The sequence below is a fragment of the Lampetra fluviatilis genome, chromosome 46, assembly GCF_964198595.1.
Source record: "Lampetra fluviatilis chromosome 46, kcLamFluv1.1, whole genome shotgun sequence".
Taxonomy (NCBI): domain Eukaryota; kingdom Metazoa; phylum Chordata; class Hyperoartia; order Petromyzontiformes; family Petromyzontidae; genus Lampetra; species Lampetra fluviatilis.
Genome location: NC_136320.1, coordinates 1427157 through 1451534, shown reverse-complemented (window position 1 = coordinate 1451534; position 24378 = coordinate 1427157). Strand labels below are relative to the sequence as shown.

At 46.6% G+C, this 24378-nt stretch overlaps 1 protein-coding gene across 3 annotated transcripts in view; it reads right to left on the bottom strand.

Annotated features, from left to right (window-relative positions):
- SPEF2 (sperm flagellar and cilia associated 2) overlaps positions 1-22200 on the bottom strand; it is a 34887-nt gene extending 12687 nt beyond the window's left edge. For 2 of the 3 annotated variants that reach the window (XM_078876887.1, XM_078876889.1), the window contains exons 1-21: positions 21930-22200; positions 20991-21093; positions 20015-20267; positions 19436-19606; positions 18762-18902; positions 16935-17011; positions 15901-16021; positions 15269-15457; positions 14602-14789; positions 13128-13290; positions 11872-12091; positions 11115-11203; positions 10401-10472; positions 9379-9482; positions 8353-8639; positions 6853-6907; positions 5396-5565; positions 4128-4295; positions 3239-3334; positions 1778-1899; positions 674-801 (exon numbers count right to left, since the gene is read on the bottom strand). In XM_078876887.1, coding sequence (XP_078733013.1) covers positions 674-801; positions 1778-1899; positions 3239-3334; positions 4128-4295; positions 5396-5565; positions 6853-6907; positions 8353-8639; positions 9379-9482; positions 10401-10472; positions 11115-11203; positions 11872-12091; positions 13128-13290; positions 14602-14789; positions 15269-15457; positions 15901-16021; positions 16935-17011; positions 18762-18902; positions 19436-19606; positions 20015-20267; positions 20991-21093; positions 21930-21987 — 2975 coding nt within the window. In that variant the 5' untranslated portion in view covers positions 21988-22200. The remainder of the gene's footprint in view (positions 1-673; positions 802-1777; positions 1900-3238; positions 3335-4127; positions 4296-5395; positions 5566-6852; positions 6908-8352; positions 8640-9378; positions 9483-10400; positions 10473-11114; positions 11204-11871; positions 12092-13127; positions 13291-14601; positions 14790-15268; positions 15458-15900; positions 16022-16934; positions 17012-18761; positions 18903-19435; positions 19607-20014; positions 20268-20990; positions 21094-21929) is intronic. The other variant, XM_078876888.1, reaches the window with a different exon arrangement.
- Positions 22201-24378: the final 2178 nt, after the last annotated feature.

The following is a 24378-nucleotide window of genomic DNA, read 5'->3' as shown; positions in this document are numbered from 1 at the left end:
GATGCCTCTCACTTTAAGTACCATCATTGCCAACCGTGATCTATCCACTGACGGATGAAGCCCTCCCCCAAGCCATCGCCATCTCTCCCATGTAGCGGGATGCAACGATTCACCTAGTCCCTGCACACGACTCAATTTCAAGCGTGGTGTTAAATAACCCCCCATGGCATGGAGAGGTCCTCATCCAGCACTGGTTCAACAAGGGACTCTACATGGACATGTACACATAACACAAAAATATTAATTACATGAAAGTGAAACCAAAAGTGAGATTCTATTCTTGCGTATGGCAATATGTTCAGGAGCTAACTGCCGACGTCGAGGTCTGCTAGCCACGAGAGGGCTTCAGGAGAGATGTTGCGTGATGTTGCTATTCCACCTCCATTGAAGGAGCGCAGACTACGGTGGTTTACTACGTGGTCCGTAGTTTGGGTTGCATGGCCACAGTCGCACTACTGTGGCTCGTGCCTTTAATTCACATCTTTGGAGATGTGTGCATCGGCCTGTTGATGGTCTGATGTGATTGATGGTGAGACCAATATCTTCGAGGAGGAATGATCAAAGCCAGGAGGGGTGAGGTTTGCGTCGCGAATGAGGTGTGAGATTGACCGATTTGACGCCGCTTCCTTTTTGCCAAAATGCATCGTGGGTGCGTGAAAGTGCAGAGACACACCTGATATCGTAAAGATGGTGCACGATGGCTTCTCTTTCCCGCCTTAAATTGTGAAACACCATTTTGCAGTCGGAAATGTACGTCCGTTCCATGTTGTCCCAAAAACCACTGAGGTAAGTGGCCATCTCCTACACAAAGGAAGGGTGGACATTGGTGCATGTGAAGCACTGTAAGGAGTGCTGCCGCTAGGCATAAGGTAAATCAAGTAAAAGTTTAGGGCCCAAATCGTTGAAGGGGCCTCTAATTCATGAAATAAATTAGGGTGCACCAATTATCAGCGAGATCTCAGATCCTTATAAAAAATATAAAAACAGCTCATAATGCTAACGGCAATATTGAAAAATAATTATTGCAATTATTACCTTATTTATTTTGAACAATTGTGATATCTTTACGTGGCTTGTCCATCCTATAATGTTTTTAGTCAGACGACGCACCCAAAAATAACTTCTGCTTCGGGAACCCAGCGGGCAGGGACCTCCGCTGACTGTATGTATGTGTAGTCACATAGAATCGGTCACGTAGCAGCATAGTGCTGGCTGCTGGCAGGGAAGGGGATTTGCAGCTTACAGCAGCCCTGACTGACAGAAGGCCACGTGATAGACCAGAGAGGGATCTCGGGGAAAGGTTACGGAAGGGGCACATCGAGAACCCGCTAGTAGGTTCCAGAAGGGGGCGTGGCCAGGAGCAGAGCCAGGCCACGCCCCCCAGTATAAGAGGGGCCCTGGGAGGGGACCTTGGGGCTGTCGTTTGGAGTGGGATCCTGTCGTGCTGCTGGAGTCTTCGCCGTCGTCGCCGTCTTCACCATCTCGGCGTCGCCAGTCAGGCAGTCTAACAGCTGTCCTGACTGGAAACTGTAGTTACTAAGTGTTACTGTCAGCCCGTGTTAATTAACACAGTGCCTCCTAATCTTAGTGTCTCTGAGTCACTACATATGTATGCTGAACTTCTTTCGCACTGTACGTAACCGACCGTGCTAACCGGAGGTGCAGACTGCAGGTAGCATGGCGATACAAATCCCGTATGTTTACAAATTATTTCCCGTTCGCAAACGCTTCCCCTTGGCTCTAGACGTAATGTGTTGATAACAATGTATCCAGATACCAGAGTCAGGGGCTGGTCCACATACTCCCACTCAGAGCTCCCAGGTGTTGGGCCTGGAGGGACGGTCTCGACTGCGATGGGCTCCGGAATGGCTTGCTCCTTCCCGCCACCCTTCGCTTTGCCTAAACGTTCGCGTGGCATAGTTTAACAAGTCAGACAGATTCAGGACAAACGTACGATGTAACTCAGGGGTGGGGAACCTTTTCTCTGCCAAGGGCCATTTGGATATTTATAACATCATTCGTGGGCCATACAAAATGATCAACTTAAAAATTAGCTTGTTATATTTGATCAAACATTTCATTAACTCACCCCTAATGTGATCGCTAGAACTGCTTCTCTTTGGCGAGGCGTGTGATGTTAGCCGGTATTGATGATGTTGCTACTCGCAACTGCTTTTCCAGGTTTGCTCCTAGATTTATTGAATTTCGAGTCCTGCCTGCGGTTGCCTTGGCAGGGCCAGACAAAATGATTTTGTGGGCCTTGTATGGCCCACGGGCCGGACGTTCCCAACCCCTGATATTGCAACTGGTATTAGCCAAACATCCCAATGCTGAAAGATTGCCATTACACACATCAGCAGCAACATCGCCCCCTACTGCTAAAACTTGGCAGGACCGTCCTGAAAAAGAGTTGAGACTCGGTCTTTCTTGGGTAAATAACCGCAATAATAATAATAAAACAATACATGTATTTATAATAATCACGTTTATCAGCCGTAATACAACCACTGCTGGATTAAGGCCTTTTCAAACCGTCGCCATCTGTCATGGTCCTGCAATGCAAAAATCCATATAGCACCAGCACAACAGCTGATTTCATCTCTTGATGTCTCCTATGGACATAATCTCAGTCATATAGGGGTGAAGAGGAGGCGAGGTGGTTTGCGCACTGCGCTAGGAAATCCTACAACATGAGTTCACTTCCTAGCCATGGCTAACACTGGTGGGGAGTGATATCTGAACCGGATCTTGGGGTACTCCCCTTCATGTCTTAGCAGGGGCGCTACGGCGGCGCGATGTTAACTACCTCACCTGGCATACAGGAGGTCGTGGGTTTGATCTCGACCCTGACGCCTATATATTTGGAGTTTGCATGTCTCTCTCCCCATGGACGCGTGGATCCTTCTCCAGGTCCTCCGGTTTTTCCCTTTCAAATTCATGAACGTGCGCTTAAGAGTATTTGGCTGCTATACATTTCCACGTGATAAGCCACTTTGTTGAGCGATTATTTGTGGCCAGGTCGCTTCTGAAAAAAGAGCTACGTAGCTCAAGTGGGTCTTACCTGGCAAAATAAAAAAGAGTTTAATAATTTATAAAAAAATATGTGTTTCATCATTTATAAATATTTGCTTTAACATATATAGTTTATCAATGAGAAAACAACTATGGGTCAAATAACTCCCATAACAGATTCGGCGTGGGGAGGCCTTCATTGGTAAAGCAAAGGAACAGCACCCACCAGAACGAGGGGGAGATTTCCCTTTCTTCTCCTTGCCCTTCGCCCGTTCCTTCTTGTCCGCTGATGCCGGGGACTTTGATGTTCTTCTCCGTGAGCCTGCGAAGCAATTGAGTATTCCAAACCATCGTTTCCGTATTTACAAATTCATGAGCGATAATTTACCAGCCTGTGTCAGACTAAACAAAGGATCCATTTGCACGAAATATATCTTCACCATGACCTTGCCCGTGCACGTGTTTCGTAAGGATCTGGCGTTAAGTGCTATGACGTCATCACGGCGTCACACAGCCCTATAGGTGTGTGAGATACTGCACATGATGGACAAACACTTCCACATTATACGATTGTAATGATTGTTTTAATGTCACCCTCAGGCAGAGCCAACATGTCACCACAGTGATCAGGGAGCGCTTGTCCGCATTAATTCCCTGAATCACAAGGCACCACGAGGCAATGACTACACTGAACTAATTGTTCCTTACAAGGATGAGTGCGTTATGCATAAGGTTGTCCAATTTTCCTGCTGCTGTCTAAAATATTATGACCATAATTTTGACTCTTGAGTTGGTGATCTAAAACAAGACTCAAAATTATGCTCGCTATATGCTGATGTCACGTGATACGCAAGGTATGATGGGAGGATCAATCCAATGGTCACAAACCTCTATCTCCCAGTAACATACGCTCTACACATCCAAATGGTACATAAGGCAATTGGAGGGTCACTATTGTTTGAAACTTTGCACAGCACACCTTTTGACAGATTACAACGAATTTCCGTACATTACAAAGCACACGTGAACATATTTGAGCGCTATAAGTGAATGTGGGCGTTGAAGCGAGCTGTGCAGTTGTACCAAGGGAAGATGATGCCAGCTCTGCCACCCACCTTTAGGGGATCGGCCTGGAGAGGCGCCCTTCTGCTGGGAGCTCATGGTTGGTGTGCTTGGTACTTCCCCAAGCATGCTAGGAATCTCTTCTTCTTGTGGTTGGTCACTGTCGACCATAGGAGGCTCTTGGATAATGGCTGCTGTGTTATCCTCCAACAAAGGCTCCTCTATGCACACAATCAGGCAGAAGGATTTCACAAAGGGCGTCAAGATCCAATAATTAATTGAACCATTAATATACATTCTCAAGCTCACGGTACATGTGCAGTGTTCAACACGGAGGCACACACTCTGGACTGGGAGGCAACACTTTTATTTAACAACTTCCCTAGCGGGTAAAACTGAACGTAACTCAGGTTCTATAGTAGGTCATATGGCTAACTATGAGAGTAGCGAGTTAACTCTAGACGAAGACCCGGAGACGACGAGACACGGGACCCAGGCTTGATTCCACAGACGAGCCCAGAACACTCCCGGGACTGCCCCTTGATGCTCTTCCCCCTTCGAGACCTTTCCTGAAGGATCCCGACCGAGCATCATGTGCCCCACTCACGCTACCACGTCCCCCCTTGCCCTGTCTCAGGCCATCACCAGGACTAAGCCCCTAGGGCTGGCTGAAATGCCGCACTTACTCTGGTGCTAGAGAGAGGCTCCAGACGCACAGTTGCGCTCCTGTAACAGTAGCTGGCGCGAACACCCGAGTGACACCATTTATGTCACTACACATGTATCGAATCCCATGCAGGTCTTGCTTTTCAGAACGAAGTCCTTCTTTCCAAAAACACTCCATCCTGATATCGCTCGCCTCTTCATTTCATAATTTTGTTCCCGGTCAACCTTTAATCATTGCAAGAAATATACGGTGTGTACATTATTGTTTTCCCGTTGTGTTCTTCTGCTAGTTTCTCTGTGATTTTTGTGAGTACATCGTTTAAGTTTTGCACGTATTTCTATCGAGTCCAACTGTTGCAGCAGTTTTTGTTCAAATAACCTCTTCAAACATCTCCTGCAGTTCATTCTTTCGTAATATTTAGAATTCTCAGCAAAACTTGTTATACCTGCCTTTTGTCTTACTCATATTTCCTTAAGTCCAAATGATCTGTTTACACACTGTTTAATGTGGGGGGGGCACACACGACGATCAGGATATAATTTGCGTACTCTCAGCCATGCAGTCACAATGCAAAGAATTGAACGCAATGCTGCCTCTGATGATATGTGTAAATCAATGGGCTTATGCAAATCCACTGATGGGAATTTGTATTACCTTTGGGCTTACTGATTTGCTGCTTGTGCAGAAGGGTTTGTTCAAAGATGCGCTTCATTCCCTGGTACAACAAGTCCTGATCTGTCTCGGCACACACGCTTTGCAGCACTCCGTGCCTAGGCCCAAACCACTGCTCCAGGTCAGGCCAGTGTTTTTCAAATCCTACCAGCCTACATGCACACAACACGCGCACAAAAATTTAAACATCCTCAACAGCAAATACTAGTCGCTACTCAACGGTACGTCTCTGCTCATGTGTCGTCTTCGCAATGGCTAGTGTGACAAACATTTTGAGAGCTTTCTTTTCTTTCAGTGCCAGTAAACAATATTTTCTCCACAATACAGGTTTTTTTTTGGTTTAGATCGAGTTAATATAAATGTGTCGTTAAACCCGCCACCACCCAACACATCCAATTAGTAAGGTAAGATTGTAAATCTGAGTACACAGATTGTAAATATTGTAGATTTTCTCTCCAACACACCGGTGTGCTGTACTAGTAACGAATTGGCATATTATGTTTGCTTAACAAACCTTACTAATTGGCTGTGCCGGGTGGTGGCGGCGGGTTTAACGACACATTTATATTTACGCGATCCAACCCAAAAAAAAACTATATTATGGATGATGGTCACGAAAGCCTACGTGTTAAATATTTTCTCGACCGTGCTATCACTGTCATGCAATAGAGGACGAGCATTCACTTGAATCCCTCACAGAGCAGCACGACCCCTTCGCAGTAAACGGAAGCAGATTTTACAGAGCTACCTCTGAGATCCCTTCAAGTGATTTCTGGTCCACACAGTAGACAGCAGCACTTTTAAACTCGCTCTGCCATTGAGGGTTAATATTTCGTCGCACAACTGTTTGAACTGATGTTCTTTCAATTCTTCGAGATGGAATTTAGCCAAATTAAGGACAAAATTAAATTTAATCGTAGATACTCTTTGGTTCTTTCGGTAAAGTCACGTAGGTGAAAAATTATAAATAAAAATAATAAAATAAAAATTAGAAATAAAGAAATCACGACGTTTCGATTGCAACACAAGCAAACATCATCAGGTGTGACAACCACAGCAAGGACATTTTTGGGAGAGAACCAAAGAGTATGAATCCTTGCAGTCACGAAAACTTCAAATCTAGAATTAATCGTAGATCTTTGTGCAATCTTTCCTGACCAGGATGACATCATCAACTCAATACACTTGAGAACCTGGCTTAATCAAAAGCGGCTGTCTGGGTTCAAACCCAGGATCTCAGCGGTGTGCTCTGATCTCTAAGCTACCCGGCCACCTGTCATTCAGATGGACATTATGGATGAGCAAGTAAGTAACGAGACAAAAGCTTTTAGATTGAGGAAACAACACCTTGTGACTGACCATAGGCAGACAAGAAGAATAAATAAGGGTGATACGGCGAGACTAGGGTGGTGCCAGGACTAAGTGCTGGCAAGCCTTACTTGTTGGGAAGTTGATCCAGGTCCACCTCCGCTCCGTTTTCAACAGCCTCGGCACCTGCAAGATAAACTGCGCTTAACAAATGCTCTCAATGCTCTCTTAGGTGTGTTTTGTTTTTCCGGGTCGCTCTGCGTGACGTACGACGTTTCGCTCGACGTGCCGGGAGAGTTTCATCAGCAACTGAACACTTCATTCCGAAAAAAACCCGTAACACACATCAGAGATGTGTGTTCAGCATCATCGGGCGAATTGCCCGATGATGCTGGATGCAATTACCAGCGAAACGTCGTACTCAAATTGTAAATGTTGTGGTTTCACGCTTCAACACAAAGCAGTGAACTATTTGTCTTTTGTCAACGTGACACTTTTTGACTGATTGGCCGTGTCGGGTGGTGGAGGGTTACGACACATTTATAAATAACGCGATCTAAACCCAAACACGTTGATTATGGACACATCGGAGAGCTATACAGCACCAACCGCGAAAGCCTAGGTGGTAGTACATACTCTCATTGCAAGCCACACATTCCTTGAATATACTTTTTTATTGGCCAATAATGAAGAGGCAGATAGAAGCAGGTTAGAGTGCTTTAGGAAAACTGAACGTTTCGGTGAGAAACGACATACCAACGTGCCTAGCGGAGAACGTTTTTAATCACTCTGTATTACCCGCAATCATGTACGGATCAGAAATGTGGCAAAGAAAATGGAACAAAAGCCGAAAAGTGCACAAACGAGCAGAGAGAGTTGCATGCTTGGAATTCAACTGATAGACAGGAAGTGGAGCACATCGCTTAGAGAATATAAGCAGGTTACAAACATTGCATTAACTGTTAAGAAAAATTAAGCGGGCTTGGGCAGGATACATTGCTATAGCACGGATGATGGCCAGAGTTATGAGGGACACACGCCTCAGAGGACATGCACCATGCACTGTGGAGATGGAGCGACATCAGCTCATGTGCAGGTGCTTAGATGCATTCTTGCATTGTGAGACCCTGATAGTGTCAGCGAGGCCTTTATCCAGCAGTGGGTAGGTCATGGTTGATGATGATGATGAATGAAGGGTATAGCGCTGGAAATAAATAGAGTTTAGTGCATGCCAGAGATGGTGATGGCTTTGGGAGGAAGCTATCATCAAGCAGTGGATAGATCAGGGCCTCTGATGAAGTGCTACAACTCTGGGCATGAATGAAGTGATGTGTATGACTACGGCTATTTTTATTTCAGCAGGTCTGCTGAATTATATAGTTCTTTTTCAGAAGCGACCTAGCCACAAGTGATAGCTCAACGAAGTGGCTTATGTGGAAAATTCTAAGAGTCAAATACTCCAAACCTATGTTGATTCTAAATTTGGAGGTAAAAACCAGAAGACTAGGAGTAAAATATAGGCGGCCACGGGGAGAACATGCATACTTCAATTATACAGGCGTCAGGATTTGGCATCGAACCCAAGATATCCTGTATACCAGGCCACTGTGTGTGCGCGTGTAAGTCCTCACAAGACGCACTCTCAGCTCTTTCGAACGCAGCGCTGTCGGACAGCGTGAGGACCAAAGCCAGGTCCAGAGCGGGTGGAGGAGGTGGCGCTTTGGGTGGGGCAAAGGGGTCCTGCACCAGCAGTGACACCTTTCCGCTAGCGGTGCCGCTACCCTGCTGCCCCAGCTCCTTCGAGCTTCCTTCCTCGAGGTCTTCATCCCATCCAGTGAGGGCCTTCTCCAACAGCTTAGCCTGTTGCACTGTCGCAGGAAAGCCATCTAGTATCCAGCCTGTCTGCTCCGGCAATTCCCTGGACCACCAACACACGGATACACACGGCTTTGGGTGCATCTCACCAAACCTCCGCAATGCCTGATACAGGGATAAAATCAAAACGGTATTTAATTGTTTTTTTGCCATTGAACCAGACCAATAAATGTACAAAAATAAATCTAATAGGATTGATATATGTCAATACACTTCAGGATGTATTTATAGTGTCTAAATGTAAGACAAAATAGTAGAACGTGCATCATAAAGAAAAAGGAAGCAAATACAGAAGAGCTTGCTTCTCTTTTCAGCGATGACAATGGGGCGCAATGGGCAGGTCCAAAGACCCACGCTTACCCACACATTTCACTTCTGTCATCCACATAAATAAGCGTCAATGAACATGGGAAATAGGATGGATTTCCTGCCACTTTGGGATTATTATGCATCTCATCTGTGCTTTGGACGGTGAGTGGAGCACGTCATTCATCCTATTATGGCATCCATCCTGTTAACTGCACCAAAGTACAGATAATAGTCTAGCTTCATTCTTTTCTGGCCTCATGCTCGACTCATGATACAGGCAAAGGGTAGTGTTACCCCGAGTAGTGGGCAGTGTTGGCTAATAAGTGGGTGAAAGCATAAGCAGTAGGCAGGGCCAATGCAGACAGAGGGAAGGATTGCCAGCTCCCCATGTGTCCTGGCTGAGTCTCCTATAAATGTGACGTGATTGGGTGACGTGAATGCACAGTGGCAGTCAGTGAGACTGCCCCACATACCTCAACGCCTGCAGCACAAGAAATACGAGAAGCTGGTCAGGGACCACGCCTCCCTGCGCCAGAACTTCAGACGCTTGTCTTCCCAGCTCCACGCGGCACGGCAGCTACATCAGCCACAACAACGGCAACCACAGCAGCAATTCTCCCTGGGCATAGGTGGTGGCACCACAATGATAGCCCCCCCCCCCCCCCTGACTTGCCAAATTTCTGGGGTGAACATGAGACTTTTTTTTTAACACAGTTGCTAAGCACAGGACCCAAAGGCCCAAAACCTCAAGCAGCCAGTAATAAACTGGCACATTCGAAGTTGCAATAGCTAAGGGTCTAACGCATTTCTTATATTGAATATGGTTTTTACGAGAGCTTGGAAAAATGGATGACAGTCCAAAGTGGAGGAGCAGTGTTAGGGAAGTCTGGGTGATTGAACACGGTACAGATGAGCCAAAAAAAGTCAGTGTCTGGTAGACCGAATCCTCAACACGGGTGGAGGAATCAATGAGTGACGGTGATGGGAACAGTAACAGTGTGGTAGTAGCGATAGAAGAATGATAAGGAGGCAACAGGCCACCGGTGAGCGGGTGACAGGAGTGCATCAGCGAGGGCTGGTAATTTGAGAGTGCTGGCCCCCGCAGTTATTGCTACAGAAGGAAACTGCATCTCAGCTGGATCCAAAGAGCGACCAACGTAGAAGTAAGAAAATGCTTGTACAATGAAGAAGACCTGATGCAGGCAGTGATGATAAGGAAACTGTCACTATTTGGACACATGTGTAGGATGGACAACAGGAAAATTAAAAGTGTATTATTCGTAAAAATGGATGGAACAGGAAAGAGAGGAAGACCTAACAGAATGGCTTGGCGACATAAGAGATTCACGCCAGAAAAACGTGCACTACTTGAGCATATTGGCACAAGACAGAGGAAAGTGGAAACAAATGACAAAATGTGCAGTGGACACCGACGGGCTTTCTGCCCATGGATTGTGATGATGTGATGATGCCCCACGTAGGTGCGGTACCAGACCTCAGCATGGGTCACAGGGTCGGCCTCCTCATGATTGTCATCCCCTTCTGCCACGATCCTCTCATCGTCCTCCTAACAAAAAGTTCCACAAACTTCACTTAAGCGTTCACGTAAGAACGATCCAATCCTGAACTCATGAGGCTTTCGTGACTGCAAGGATTCATATTCTTAGGTTTTTTCGGTAAAGTCACGTAGGTAAAAAATTAAAATTAATAAAAGTAAAATAAAAGTAAAATTAAAATCACGACGTAAAATTTATAAAAGTAAAATAAAATAAAAATCACGTTTCGTGATTTTTATTTTATTTTTATTAATTTCATTTTTTTACCTACGTGACTTTACCGAAAAAACCTAAGAATCTGAACTCATGACTTAGCCAACGTATCCAACTTTAAACTTAGTTTTATTATTATTAAGCAAATGATACCAGAAAACGCTGATTCAGAATGGCCATAGGCTTATGAACCAAAGTGCGATTAATATTATTATTTTATATGGCGAGAATGATTGTGTAATTTACTATATATAATTCAGCACAACAGCAGAACATGGATGTTATACAATTCAGCGGATAACAACTGTAGCTTTTTGTACATTGCTCACTCGTGTCCTCTCCTACAAACGAATGAATTTGGTAGAACAAGTGCTTTCAATTCCTGCTTATTATATTTGGTCAGAAATGAACGAGGGTGCCTTCAATCACTCAGTGGAGACCTCGTGCTCAATGGGGTAGAGGCTTGCATTGTAGGTCTCCATAGACTCGAGCAATAGAGCAGACACGTTCAACGTCACCAGCCCACAATCTGGAGGCACAGACAGCACGGCACGTCCATTAACAGAGTATCAGAAATGCACACTTAGCCACGTCGTCATGTTGAACTTCTTTCGCACCGTACGTTCAAGTTCAAGTTCAAGTTAATTTATTAGGTATAGCCCTGTGAGCCATTCGGCTCTTGAATCGGGTGCAACCGCAACAAACAAAAAACAAAAACATGAACAAAAAACATCTTAAAGTGAATATGTGACTAAGTGCAAACAGAAAATCCAAAAAAAGACAGCAAAATATTTCAGAAAAAACACCGTACACCAACGCTGTGTGCATAGCCAACTCATCGGAGGTGTGGGGGAAGGACAACAAAGAGCACACTTATACAAACGTGTGCTCAGCCACACATTCAATTGTGCCCACAAAATAAATTAATTTATGCGAGCAGGCATATTATCAACATACTTCACCACGCTGGTCAGTGCGGGTCAGTGAAGGGGAGAGCCCAAGTGCTGGTTCAGCTTGTCATGGCTTGAAATCAAACTTAGGTTGCGATGTTTGTAGCTCAGTAAGCTAACCGCAAAGTCATCACTCCCTCCAAATGCAATACATTATTCACAGTCTATGGCTTTTAGTGGGATTCATCCCTCTTACAACAGAGTAGTGCGTTGGTGTATGGCTGCGGGTGTTACACAGGCATCGTACCTTGTGACAGGCGTTGCAGACAGCTGGTTTTTCCCGAGAAGGGCTTTCCCAGAACGCAGGCACGGATGGAGGACGGAGGCAAGGCGACGGGTGGTGCGAGTGACCGTGGAGGACGCACTAATGTGCAAATATGCCGTACCACGTGACCCAAGACGGCATTGTTGGGGGGCGGCTCCACGGCTGAACTGCCATCCACAGCTTGCCACTCTCCTTTCATGCCCTGCAGGGTTAGCGATAAGGAGAAGTTTTAACTGGGCAAGTCTCCGACGCGTTTACGAGTCTTAGCACGCGTTGCCCGTCGTAACGTTCAAAGTTTCGCTCCATGTTCTGGGAATTTCATTCGGTACTGAACCAAGTGACCGATTCGATTCGGTTCACGAAGAAGCTCTCAGCATGCGCAGTGAAACGTCGAACATCGCGACAAAAACAACAGGCGGTGCAACGTGACGAAGGTTTACTTAGCTTGGCAGGGTGGTTCCGTATTAAGCGCAGCTGTACATTGCTGTTGATTTCCCTTACATTTACTCAAGACCTCCTTCACAAAATATTTTTTTGTCCCATTGAGCGCTTACCAGGTGCTAAATAAAGATCACCCATTAATGAATGGATTTTTTCCTGCAACAAACGACACGAATGTGATGTAGATTTTTCTTTCTTTCTTTCATTAATTCATTGAAGCCTTCATAAATAATGACTACAATAATAGAAATAAACCCACCGATAAACAAAGGAGCCTTACGGAAAGGCCTGACACACTTTTCCCGCTACTCTCAGGGTATTGGATAAGTTGCTTTGGTCTGGCTGTTGCGAGCCTCTGGCAGAAACACTGAATCGTAAAGACCCTAGACGTGGTCTTGGAAAACTTATGCAACTTGCAGAAATCCACATGCATTTATTAAAATACACTGCTTGTGAAGGTACCTTTCACCCTCGTTTTACCATATATGGACAGATGGATCAGAAACATCGACAATGACAAAGAAATTAGAAGAAAAGCTGAAAACTGCACAAAGAGATAACGACGCTATGAAAAGTAAGTGGCCTTGGGTAAGTGGTTGAGTATAACGACGAATTGTCAGCCCAAGGAGGAGATGGAGCGATAAAATTAGCTCATGTTCAGGTGCTAGATGGACAGCACCGTGGTCGGGCATGACGATAACTTTGGAAGGACATCATCCAGCTGTGGACTGCTTGTGGTTGATGAGGACGATTGTGGTGGTGGTGTAGTATCGTTGAAAGAAGTGTGCACGCCGCACCATGTAATCTAAGAAGTCTTGCTCATCAAGCGCTGCCTGTGCTTCCTTGTGGGCCATTGAGACAGTGGACTCGGAAGTGTCCTTTGGGTCGGGTGGGTCGTAAACAGGCAGCTCCAGCACAAACAGCTCCCTCCACTCGCGCAGCAGCTGTTTCGGGACATTCCTGTACAGCAACGCAAGTGTGCATGCTATTAATACTTGGCGTATATGAATTACCTGCAAATCACTTAATTGGGAGTACGCATAGCAAAAATTGCTCCTAAATGGCAGAATACCTATTTGCAGGCCAGGAGACAAGTCACCTTATGCTGCACAGGGACAGCTGCCACTGTGTTGAAATGAGATTTGATGTAATTGACTTATCGCGTGTGGCTAGCACCAGCACACGATGTGATGGTGTGCCCAGCACCACACCCGGCTGCCTTAGCATGGCTGGCTACGTACGGTGCGAAAGAAGTTCTAGTTTGAAGTTTGTCTCCCCAGTACAGATGCTTACACACTACAACAAGTACTCATTTAAGGGTGAGTCGACCTCGTGAAGGCTCAGAACCGGATCAAAAGTTCGGCACTGATGTTGATTGTGAGCCGAAATCGAACTCTGGTCGCCGAGTTTGTAGCATAGACCGCTACACCACTGCTCCCAAAGATCGCACATATAGTCTATAACGGACTGTTGGGGCAAGCGCTGTTCCCAAAAACCTATGAACCACACACACAAAGACAAAGATCCCCCGTATTGGCTTCAACAGACTGTTGGGGCAAGTGCTGTTAGCGAGCATCAGTGAAGGCTGCCATGGCACACGAGGGGGTAGGTGGCCAGCACCACATTCGACCGCCTTTGTCTCCCTAGTGGCGGTGTTTACACACCACACCAGGTACTCATTTGAGGCTGAGTCGACCTAGGGGAGGCCCACGACAGATTCAAATAATCGTCACTGGTGTTGGCCGTGAGCGGGAATCAAGCTAGGGTCGCCGGGCTCGTAGCACAGTGCGCTATCCACTACTCCGCCACTCCCAAGGTGGTAAGAGTAGCACGTGCAACAACAAAAGACAAAGATTCCCCATATAAATTTCGATTTAAAGCTTTCGTGACTGCAGGGATTCATCTTCTTGGTTCTTTCGGTAAAGTCACGTAGAATTGAAATAATAAAATAATAAAAATAAAACATAATAAAATAATTCTCACGACGTTTCGGCCACAACGCAAGTAGCCGTCCTCAGGTGGAGAACAGGTCTGTCGAGGAGCCAGAGTCTCATTCAGACTCGACAGACCTGTTCTCCACCTGAGGACGGCTACTTGCGTTGTGGCCCGAAACGTCGTGAGAATTATTTATTATGTTTTATTTTTATTATTTTATTATTTCAATTCTACGTGACTTTACGGAAAGAACCAAGAAGATTCCCCATATAGTCATTAACAGACTGTTGAGCCAAGTGCTGTTCCTGAAATTCTATGAAGCACACACACACACACCTGCCGGTGAGTTCCCTATACTCGGCTTGCCGGGTCGCCAGGTCCACCACATGCAGCACGATGCCCATGCACATTTGCTTGTGCCAGGCATGCCGAGCAGCCAGGCGCTCCGCCAGCAGGCGAGCGTGCAGCTCCCGCTCGCGCTCTGCCTGCTCTCGCTGCTCCTCGCTTTCCCAGCGCGAACGCGCCTGCGTACGTGCACGCACGCGCACGCATGCACACCACAACGCTTACACACGTGTACGTCCTGAAGATGCATAACAATGCCTCTCTGAACATAAAGCAGGGGCAGGGAACCTTTACCTTAGTGAGGGCCGAATAAGACTTTTATATTGCATCCAGCGGACCACACATGAACGCACATCTTAGTGCTGTTCAATAATCATAGAAAAAATAACGTTTGTATGTAACTCTGCTTTTAGTGACACAAGCGGCTGAGTGCGCAAAAATGTTAAACACTGTTGGCACGTTGAAAATATTCAAATCTATGACCCAATTACTGTTGCTAAGATGCTTACAGTGACGAATAAATGTTGTTCGTGGGGTTTTTACGGAGCGGTGGGCCTCATTTGGCTATGGGTCAGTATGAAATGTGTGGGTCAGATCTAACCCATGGGCCGTAAATTCCCCACCCCCGACGTAGTGTGTCATCTGCATACCGACTCACAGCGTCAGCGTCCAGAGCCTCCGTGAACTCGCGATGACGGCGTTCAGCGAGCTGGTAGTGGCGCTCCAGACGGTTTTGCCGCACCGTCTCCTTGTGCTGCCGCGTTAGCAGCAGCTGCACGGCAACACGCTGCTCCTGCTGGCTCTGTCTCATCAGCCGTCCCACCAGCTCCTCCACCCGATCCAGCTCCTGCACAATACAGCAACATCTTTTCCAGTGATCCCACACCCCCTGCTTATGAAACCACCCCTTCTGCGAAGGGAAAATGACCACTTCTCTGAAATGGAATCGTTACAGGAGAGAACAAGAACTGAAATGGGAGCAAAGAAACGTGGACATGTGCATGCTTGGAGTTGTACGGAGAGAAAGAGGAATACGTGGACTTCAGAAAATATGCAAAGTTAGAAGCACCAAATGGACTCTTAAGATTGAGTGAGCTTGAGCAAGAACGGATGACGGCTGATGGTCGAGATGAACAAATAATTCATAAAAATAATATGATTAACAATATTCACGATTTAATAATATTTAGCAAAACAGATGACGCCATTATCTCATACAATATTTCAGAGCATCGCCAATATCGCAGGAACCCCTCACTTAATATATATTTTATAGAGACGTTTCATAACCTCCATATCCCGCTGGGCCTGAAGTTGATGCACCAAAACCGCCCTGCGACGCTTCTCTCGCTGGTTCCGCGCTTGTCCATCCTCCTGCAGCCTGCGCCGAATCTCCCCCACGTACTCCACCCTGTTAGACAGTCAACATCGTTCATGAGGCTATTCACATATACAAACACAGAGACAATTTCAACCGAGAAGATGGATTCCGGCTTGGCAATCATTGGAAGGATTTGATCAACCATTTCGGGTCTTAATTTATTGTGTTCACGCTTACGGTGACTTTCAGACCACATTCCATGTTCTGCTCCCCCCTCCTCTTTTCCGAACATAGATGGACTCGTCCATCTGGCCAACTGCCAAATCGCTGTCTGTGGTGCTGACGTTAGGAAAAACCGCCACTTTTTTTAATTTTCTTGCTGTGGATTTCACACCTGATGATGATTGCTTGTGTTGCAGTCGAAACGTCGTGAGAATTTTTATTGTTTTATATTTATATTATTTTCTTATTTCCCTTCTACGTGACTTTACCGAAAGAACCAAGAATATGAATCCCTGCAGTCACGAAAGCTTTAAATCAAGATTTAACATCCCACTCGTAAACTTTTACGAAGCGCACTTTTGTACTTGAGCAGGTATTACAACCTCCCTGGGGCAAAGCCACCGTGTTGGGGGTCATGGGCTTGTGGACACCGCCAACATATTTAGATATTGCTTTGAGACACCCACAATGTTAAACGCAAGCTAAACAGGTCAACTGATATAATGATATTAACAATAATAATTGACACGTTAAATGCTTGTACACGTGACAATTTTATTTGTTTGGCTATGTCGGATGGTGGAGGGTTACATGTAAAAAATTTGTCCACGTAATTATGTGGTCTCACCCAAAATACCAATTATGAACCATGATGTTAAATAAGGTTTGTCAGCAGTACACAGTGTGGCAAGAGTAATTAATGATAGCACTAGCAAAATCATGAATCATTCATATTTATTCATGATTTAATTCTATGTGTAGTGTGCACCTGTATACCTACTTGTCTGGATTGTCATATCCGGTACTGACCCTCAACTTCAAGGTTTTCTCAAAGAGATGTATTTCCATCAATGTATTCTGAAAAAACAAAACATGCAGCACGCATGAATGCAGCAGGAAATAGTCAGGTATAAATATGTGAGCGCTGGACACTTGGGATGCCATGATTTACTCCCGTTTCACGATTAAATTGTGTCTAGCTAGGCAGAGTTGATCCAGAGAGGTCGATCAACGGTACAGCAGGCGGCTCACAATCAGAAGGTCGCGAGTTCAAATACTAATGAAGAGGTTGACTCAGCCCATCATCATCCAAGGTCGTTAAAAACGAATACCACCCTTGTGGGGAACGCAACAGTAGTTGGCCTCTGAATAGACTCACCTCCCGCCATAGGAATGCGGAATTGCCATAACTGGCTCAGAGCTGTAAATGAGAGGCTTGCACTGCCTCAATGCTCATTGGAGCAAGGAATCACTTTGGCTTCGACAATTCGGGCTTCTAATTTGACTCAAATTGACTCAAAGTCACATGAACCCATTACATACATGTACAAACGGAAAAAATTAACGCTTACACAATTCGATGCATTTTGGTGAGTTTAAGAGACGATTTTACTCGATTAATCCGTGCATTATACATATCAACTGGCGTAAACTTAGTTTACGACACTTTAAATATTTTAAAAAATATATACTGTTTTGCTTTTTTTCCCCAATGTTATCCTGATTGCACTATCGGAAGCATATAACGAGATGAAGAATCTATCCAGATGTGTTACAGAGCGGCAGTGCAACTCTGTGTATTATGGAATGGTCCACGGAAACGGATAACAAAGAGCTGCCTCTGAGACCCCTTAAAGTGACCTCTCGCCAAACAGTAGTGGGCAGCACTTTCCCACCCTCCCTGTCACCAAGAGTAAAGTTGGTGACATGGCAGACAAAATAATGTTCTTTTCTTTCTCAGAACTGGAGTTTACAGAAATGAAAGTGCAAAACTAAATTTAACATAATGGGGTTTTTTGCGTGCACTTGTTTGTTACCTGTTGAGACTACCTGTGAGATCTTCACTCAAAACTGCTTTAGAGGAGTTGTACACCCCTAGCTGCCACTGATATTCAGAATGGCCTGATCTTGAGTTTTAATTATAGTGTGCTGATCTTTAAAGGTGTATTGACATTTTTTTATACTGATACTCCTGCTGTTATGGAGTGACTTATGCAGCCAGCTATGGCTGCAAAGTTTGGTCGTACATGTTATGTGTATCGTGTATTGTTAAATTTGAATCACAGTTCCTATGATCACTGTTCCATTGTTTTTATAGCTTTATATCGGTGATTTTGAAAACGTTTTGGTTTAGCCATGTGTGTTTGTTGTAGTACAGAGCTAGCCTGATAACTTTAATCTAAATTGTCTTATGGGTGTTATTGTTTGACTTTCATCCCAGTGGGATTTTTGCACACAGCATTGAAATACGGCGTTTTTTCTGGAAGACTTTGCTGTTTTTTCCTGGATTTTTCTGTTGCGTGTTGTCACTTTAAGATGTTTCTTGTTCATGTTTTTGTTTGTTGCGGTTGCACCCGAGTCAAGAGCCGCATGGCTCACAGGGTTATACCTAATAAATGAAAACTGAAAAAACTGAAAAACCAGGCTAAGACCATCGACTCTCTACACTGCAGAACCTGGATTAATGACAGGCATCTGCCTGGATCAGAACCCAGGATCTCAGCCGTGCCAGCTCAGCGCTCTGACCTCTGAGCCACCCGCCATCGCAAATCCACTCATTCTCAATGTTACGCAATGCCACATCATTGTAAGTTGTGGCGCAAACTACCTGTGCGATGCGCTGCTGTTGCTGGTGCCTCCTGGCAGTGATCGCCTGGAGCGTGCGGTTGAGTGGTGGCGCGGGAAGGCGCACCGTAGCAGCCTGCAGCTGCGCCATCAGCTCATCCTGTCGTCTCCTTTTCTGGTGAAGCTGCAGCACAGGCAATATCAAAGCATTATCCACAAGCAACAGGGCCACCCACCCCCTGCTGTCGTCCAAGCATGATAGAACAACGAACGGTGACATGGCCTAGCGGTAGCGCCTGTACGTACGGTAAACTTATTTCGCACCATACGTCACCAACCATGCTAATCGGTGCTTAGCTTCTGAGGTCTAACGAGCGTGGGCACATTCCGAGTGATTTGGTCATAGGCAGTGGTTTGATAAAGGCATGCAAATTAAATATTTGTATATACAGTAAAGCCTTGGATTGCGAACATAATTCGTTCCGGAAACGTGTTTGTAATCCAAAGCACTCGTATATCAGTTGTGATCACGTGACGCTCGGCAGAAAAAGCGTATACGTGCTACTCGTATTGCAAGACCTCGCTCGTTTATCAAATGAATATTTACTTAAAATTTTTTGCTCGTCTTGCAAAACACTCGCAGACCAAGTCACTCGCAATCCAAGGTTTTACTGTATTTATTATGGCGAGGGCATTAAAACGACGGGGGTCGTGCACCTTCGTCTGCTCTCGCTTGCGCTGCTCCATGAGGGTCTGCTCGCGAGTCTCGCGCTGCTTGAGTTCCTGCATGACGCGCCCCGCCTCCCGCTCTCGGGCTCGCTGTTCAAACGTGTTGGTCAGCTGCTGCAGGTTCACCTCCACCTGGCGCGGGACTTTACCCTTCAGCTGCTGTTCACGGGCAGACAAAGGCATTATGAATATGATGATGATGATGCTGCCAACAACTCACATTCAATAGTCACTCATTCATATTTATTCATATTTATTTTCTTTAATCGGGTGAGAGCTCAAAAGAACAGGCGAGTTTAATTTCCAAGAGTGACCTGGGGTATTAATCTGCCAGTAGGGGGCGTTAACTGCTCTGTGTATAATGCTAACCAGCGGCGAATGCGCCTTAAAATTTATGGCCGATGGAATGTGTCGAGAGACAAATATGGGAAGGCGTACTGTCAACATATTGATTTTTACCTATTGTCAGAATTAGAATAAAAATATGCATTAATCTTGCAGGAATCCGATGAACTATGAAGCTTTCTTTCACAGATGTCCAGTTGTAATCTCTCCCTCTTCGTTCACCTGCTGGTACATCTCGGTGCCCAGCGCGTGAAGGCGCGCGGGCGCCAGCGGCTGCATTGCCTGCAGGGCGGCCCCCGTGAGGCCAGCGCGCCGCATGCGCTGCAGGGCCACGTGGAGCTGGTAGAGGAGGCGCGTGGCCACGCCGGGCTCGGCGCGCATCAAGCCACGCGCCACCTTCGTGTCGAACGCCACACCGAGCAGTCGCAACGGCGCCTCCACGCGGGTGAAGTTGTTGAGCTTCGCCTCGGCCGTGCTGTAAGAGATGGAGACGCACAGACGACGACGTCAAGAATCAATGTGCGTTTAAGAGTATTTGGCTGCTATACATTATATACATTTCCATATGACAAGCCTCCTACACATTTGACAAGTAGTACTAATCCCATATCTGCATTTCCCATAAATATGCTAAATTCCTCTTGATATGCAAATTATTTTGTCAAGACGCTCTTCCCACTCCAACCCAGCTTAAATATACGCTCCAAGCCTGGGGTGTTTCATTCAGACGCTGTCTTCCCGACAGACCTGTTCTTCACCTGAGGACGGCTGCTTGCGTTGTGGCCGAAACGTCATGAGAATTATTTTATTATGTTTTATTTTTATTATTTTATTATTTCCCTTCTACGTGACTTTATTTTTTATTGTTTTATTAATTTTAATTTCATTTTTTACCTACGTGACTTTACCGAAAGAACTAAGAGTATTTACCGAAAGAACCAAGAAGACAAGCCACTTCGTTGAGCAATCATTTGTGGCTAGGCCGCTTCTGAAAAAGAGCTATATAGCTCAGTGTGACTTATCTGGTAAAATAAAAATAGTTCAGTAGTTTAGTAAGATATTGTTCTGCTTGTTTAATCCAGGTGAGCTTCACTTTAGTCTCAATATGCGAAGGTTCCACAGTACTGGGGCGATCTTGCTACGTGTAATCGTATTTGAGTAATTTTCAGGTAATTTTTCAGCGTTGATGATGACACACCTTGCTTTCGAGAAGGCTGAGAAGTCATCCTGCAGTTTGTAACGGTGGAGAATCTCCCCGATTATAAACCCACTTGCCAGCTCCTGTGATATTGTCTGGGGCTCTGTAACAAATGGAAACACGTTACATGATCACACACCAACTCACTCACCTTAATTCACTTACATGCCCACTCACCTACCTGTTCACCTGGTCATTCACTCACCCTTCCACCCATACATTCACTCCCCCACCCACCCATTCGTTCACTCACGTGCACTGTCATCTACCCACTAACCCACATACTCACTCGTTCCCTTATCCACCTACTCACACACCAACTCACTCACCCCTTTCACTTACATGCCCACTCACCCACCTGTTCACCCACTCATTCACTCACCCTTCCACCCATACGCTTCCCACCCACCCATTCGCTCACTCACGTGCTCACCCATAAACTCGCTTACTCACCTACCTAATCTCCTAATTCATAACCCCCCTCATCCTCTCTCTGCCGTGTAACCTCACCAAATCGCCTCTCCCTCGACCCTCTCGCTCCTCACCCCGTCCCCGTCCCCCCGTCTCCTCACCCCTCACCCCCTCTCCTCACCCAGTCCCCTCACCCCGTCTCCTCACAACTCATCCCATCTCCTCACCCCGTCTCCTCACCCCTCACCCTCCACCAATCACCCTCCACCCCATCTCCTCACCCCTCACCCTCCACCAATCACCCCGTCTCCTCACCCCTCACCGCGTCTCCACCCCCGTCACCCCGTCTCCTCACCCCTCACCCCCACCCCTCACTCCTCACCCTCAGCCCTCACCACGTCTCCTCACCCCTCACCCCCCACCCCTCACCCCTCATCCCCACCCCTCACCCCTCACCACGTCTCCTCACCCCTCACTCTGACCCCTCACCCCTGACCCTCACCCTGACCCCTCACCCCTGACCCTCACCAAGGCGTCGCGACAGCTGCAGCTCCTCGTTGAGCCACCTGCACAGCAGCTCCGTCATCTCACCGCGCCGAACGTCGCCGTCGGCTCTCTCGCGCCGTCGCTTGCGTCCCTGCTAACGTCGGTCGACGTCGTTTGCTGACGCCGTTGTTGTTGTTGTCGTTGTTGTTGTTGTCGTGTTTGTTGTTTAGTTTGTTGTTTGTTTTTAACAACGCGCGGTGCCCGTGGCGCGAGGCCTCAACGGGGGTGGTGAGGCCTGAGACGCGTCTCCATGGCGACGGCGGCCACGCACCACGTGACCGCGGTCACAGGTTTATTTTTAAATTCTTTGGTTCTTTCGGTAAAGTCACGTAGAAGGGAAATAATAAAATAAAATAAAAAATATAAAACAAAAAAAATTCTCACGACGTTTCGACTGCAACACAAGCAATCATCAGGTGTGAAATCTACAGCAAGAAATTTTGGATTTAAAATGTGGATTTCACACCTGATGATGATTGCTTGTGTTGCAGTCGAAACGTCGTGAGAATTTTTGTTGTTTTATATTTTTATTATTTTATTATTTCCCTTCTACGTGACTTTACCGAAAGAACCAAGAATATGAATCCCTGCAGTCACGAAAGCTTTAAATCAAGATTTCTTTTTGTTTAAATTTAACAACCTCCAGAACGGCTCAATGAACAGTAGTTATTTACCGGTCTGTCCTCTGTCCTCTTCAAGTGAGCACTCACGACAACAACAACAACCGTCATTCGACGCGGTTATTGTTGTTGTTGTGACATCACCACGGTGCTCGTGCCAGGCTAGGTGCACGTGGAGTGTAGAAGGCTCGCTCGCTGACAGGTCACGGGACAGACCCAGCAGGTGCCATGGGTTGGCTGACTGAGATGACCGGTAGATGCACCACCAGCTGTACCCCCTACTGTGCCAGGCTAGGTGCAGGAGATCTCGGGACAGACCCAGCAGGTGCCATGGGTTGGCTGACTGAGATGACCGGTAAATGCACCACCAGCTGTACCCCCCTACTGTGCCAGGCTAGGTGCAGGATATCTTGGGACAGACCCAGCAGGTGCCATGGGTTGGCCGACTGAGATGCCCGGTAGATGCACCACTAGCTGTACCCCCCACCGTGCCACTTGGCTGCGTTTTATCCGCCCAGCGCTCCGCTCGTTGTGAGCGTTGCTCCTCTGCCCTCTGTTGTTGTTGGAGGGCGACTGCCTCCAACTGTCCAGCAGCTGCGTCCTTCACGAGCCTCCTCCTCCACAGAGGCCGATCTAGACACCGCTGCTACCGGTCATTGGAGGGTCCAATAATCTCCACATTCTCCTGTGCCACATCAGCCCATCTCTTCTCTAGCCCGTTACCGTGCCCGTTTAGCCCCCTGGATCCGATCAAACAGAAGCTGCTTGGGCTTGCGGTGGCTGGGCACCATGACCCAGCCAACGCAGCCTCGCCTGCCGAAGGAGTTCACCGATGGGACTGTGTCCAGATCTTTGAATGATTTTCGAGCTCCTCATACAATCCGGCCGAGTTAAACCCATGGTGAATCGTAAGCAGGCCATCCTGAAAGTTTCAAACCGTCGCAAATTTGGCCATAGAAAAGACCCCTCCAACCCCCCGTATAGCCTTAACACACTGTTGGGGGAAAGTGCTGTTGGCGAGCACCTATTAAGGCCGGCACGGCTCATAATGGGATGGGTGGCCAGCACCACGCCCGGATGATTTCGTCTTCCCGGTGCTGATATGATAACTATACGGTCCATAGTTTTGGTTGCATAACCGTAATCCCAGCAGTGTGGTTTGCCTTTAATTTTCCATTCACGAACGAGATGACATTTCAATGTATTTATTTAAAGAATACAAATTCCCTAAGCCAAGCGGTTGCTTCCCGTCCAGCTGCATTGAGGGCGAGTTGACCTCCACTGAGCTTGTGGATTGGGCAGACTTCTAGGATGTGGTACACGATTTTCTCCACCTCACAGGCACATAGAGGGCTTTGCTCTCATGTCCCAGCGCTGGACGCTGGCGAGACGTGGGCCATGAGCAGTTCTGAACCTGTTGAGGGCCCGTGACCAGTCACAGTATTTTTTTTTAAGTTAGTCCGTGTTTCTTAATCATTCTTAGCAACAACAAAAAACACCTTTGGAAGACATGGGGAAAAAACCCCACCACCGCATCCTTGATTGTTGCAACAGCTGCATATAACTGTGACTGTGGTCATCCAGCAACGTATAACGACGCAATGCCCCCAATTCGCAAATACGAAGGAGACATCACAGCGATGATACACTCCGCGACTCCTGACGCGGTTATCTGGCTTGACCCACCTGAATGTGAAATTGTAGTCGTTGCTCTGCATTTACATCAGCCGTATGAAAGAAGACGACTTCACCATTACAGTATTATTATCATCATACTCGTCATGTGTGTGCATTTTATAAGGCAAGTGGTT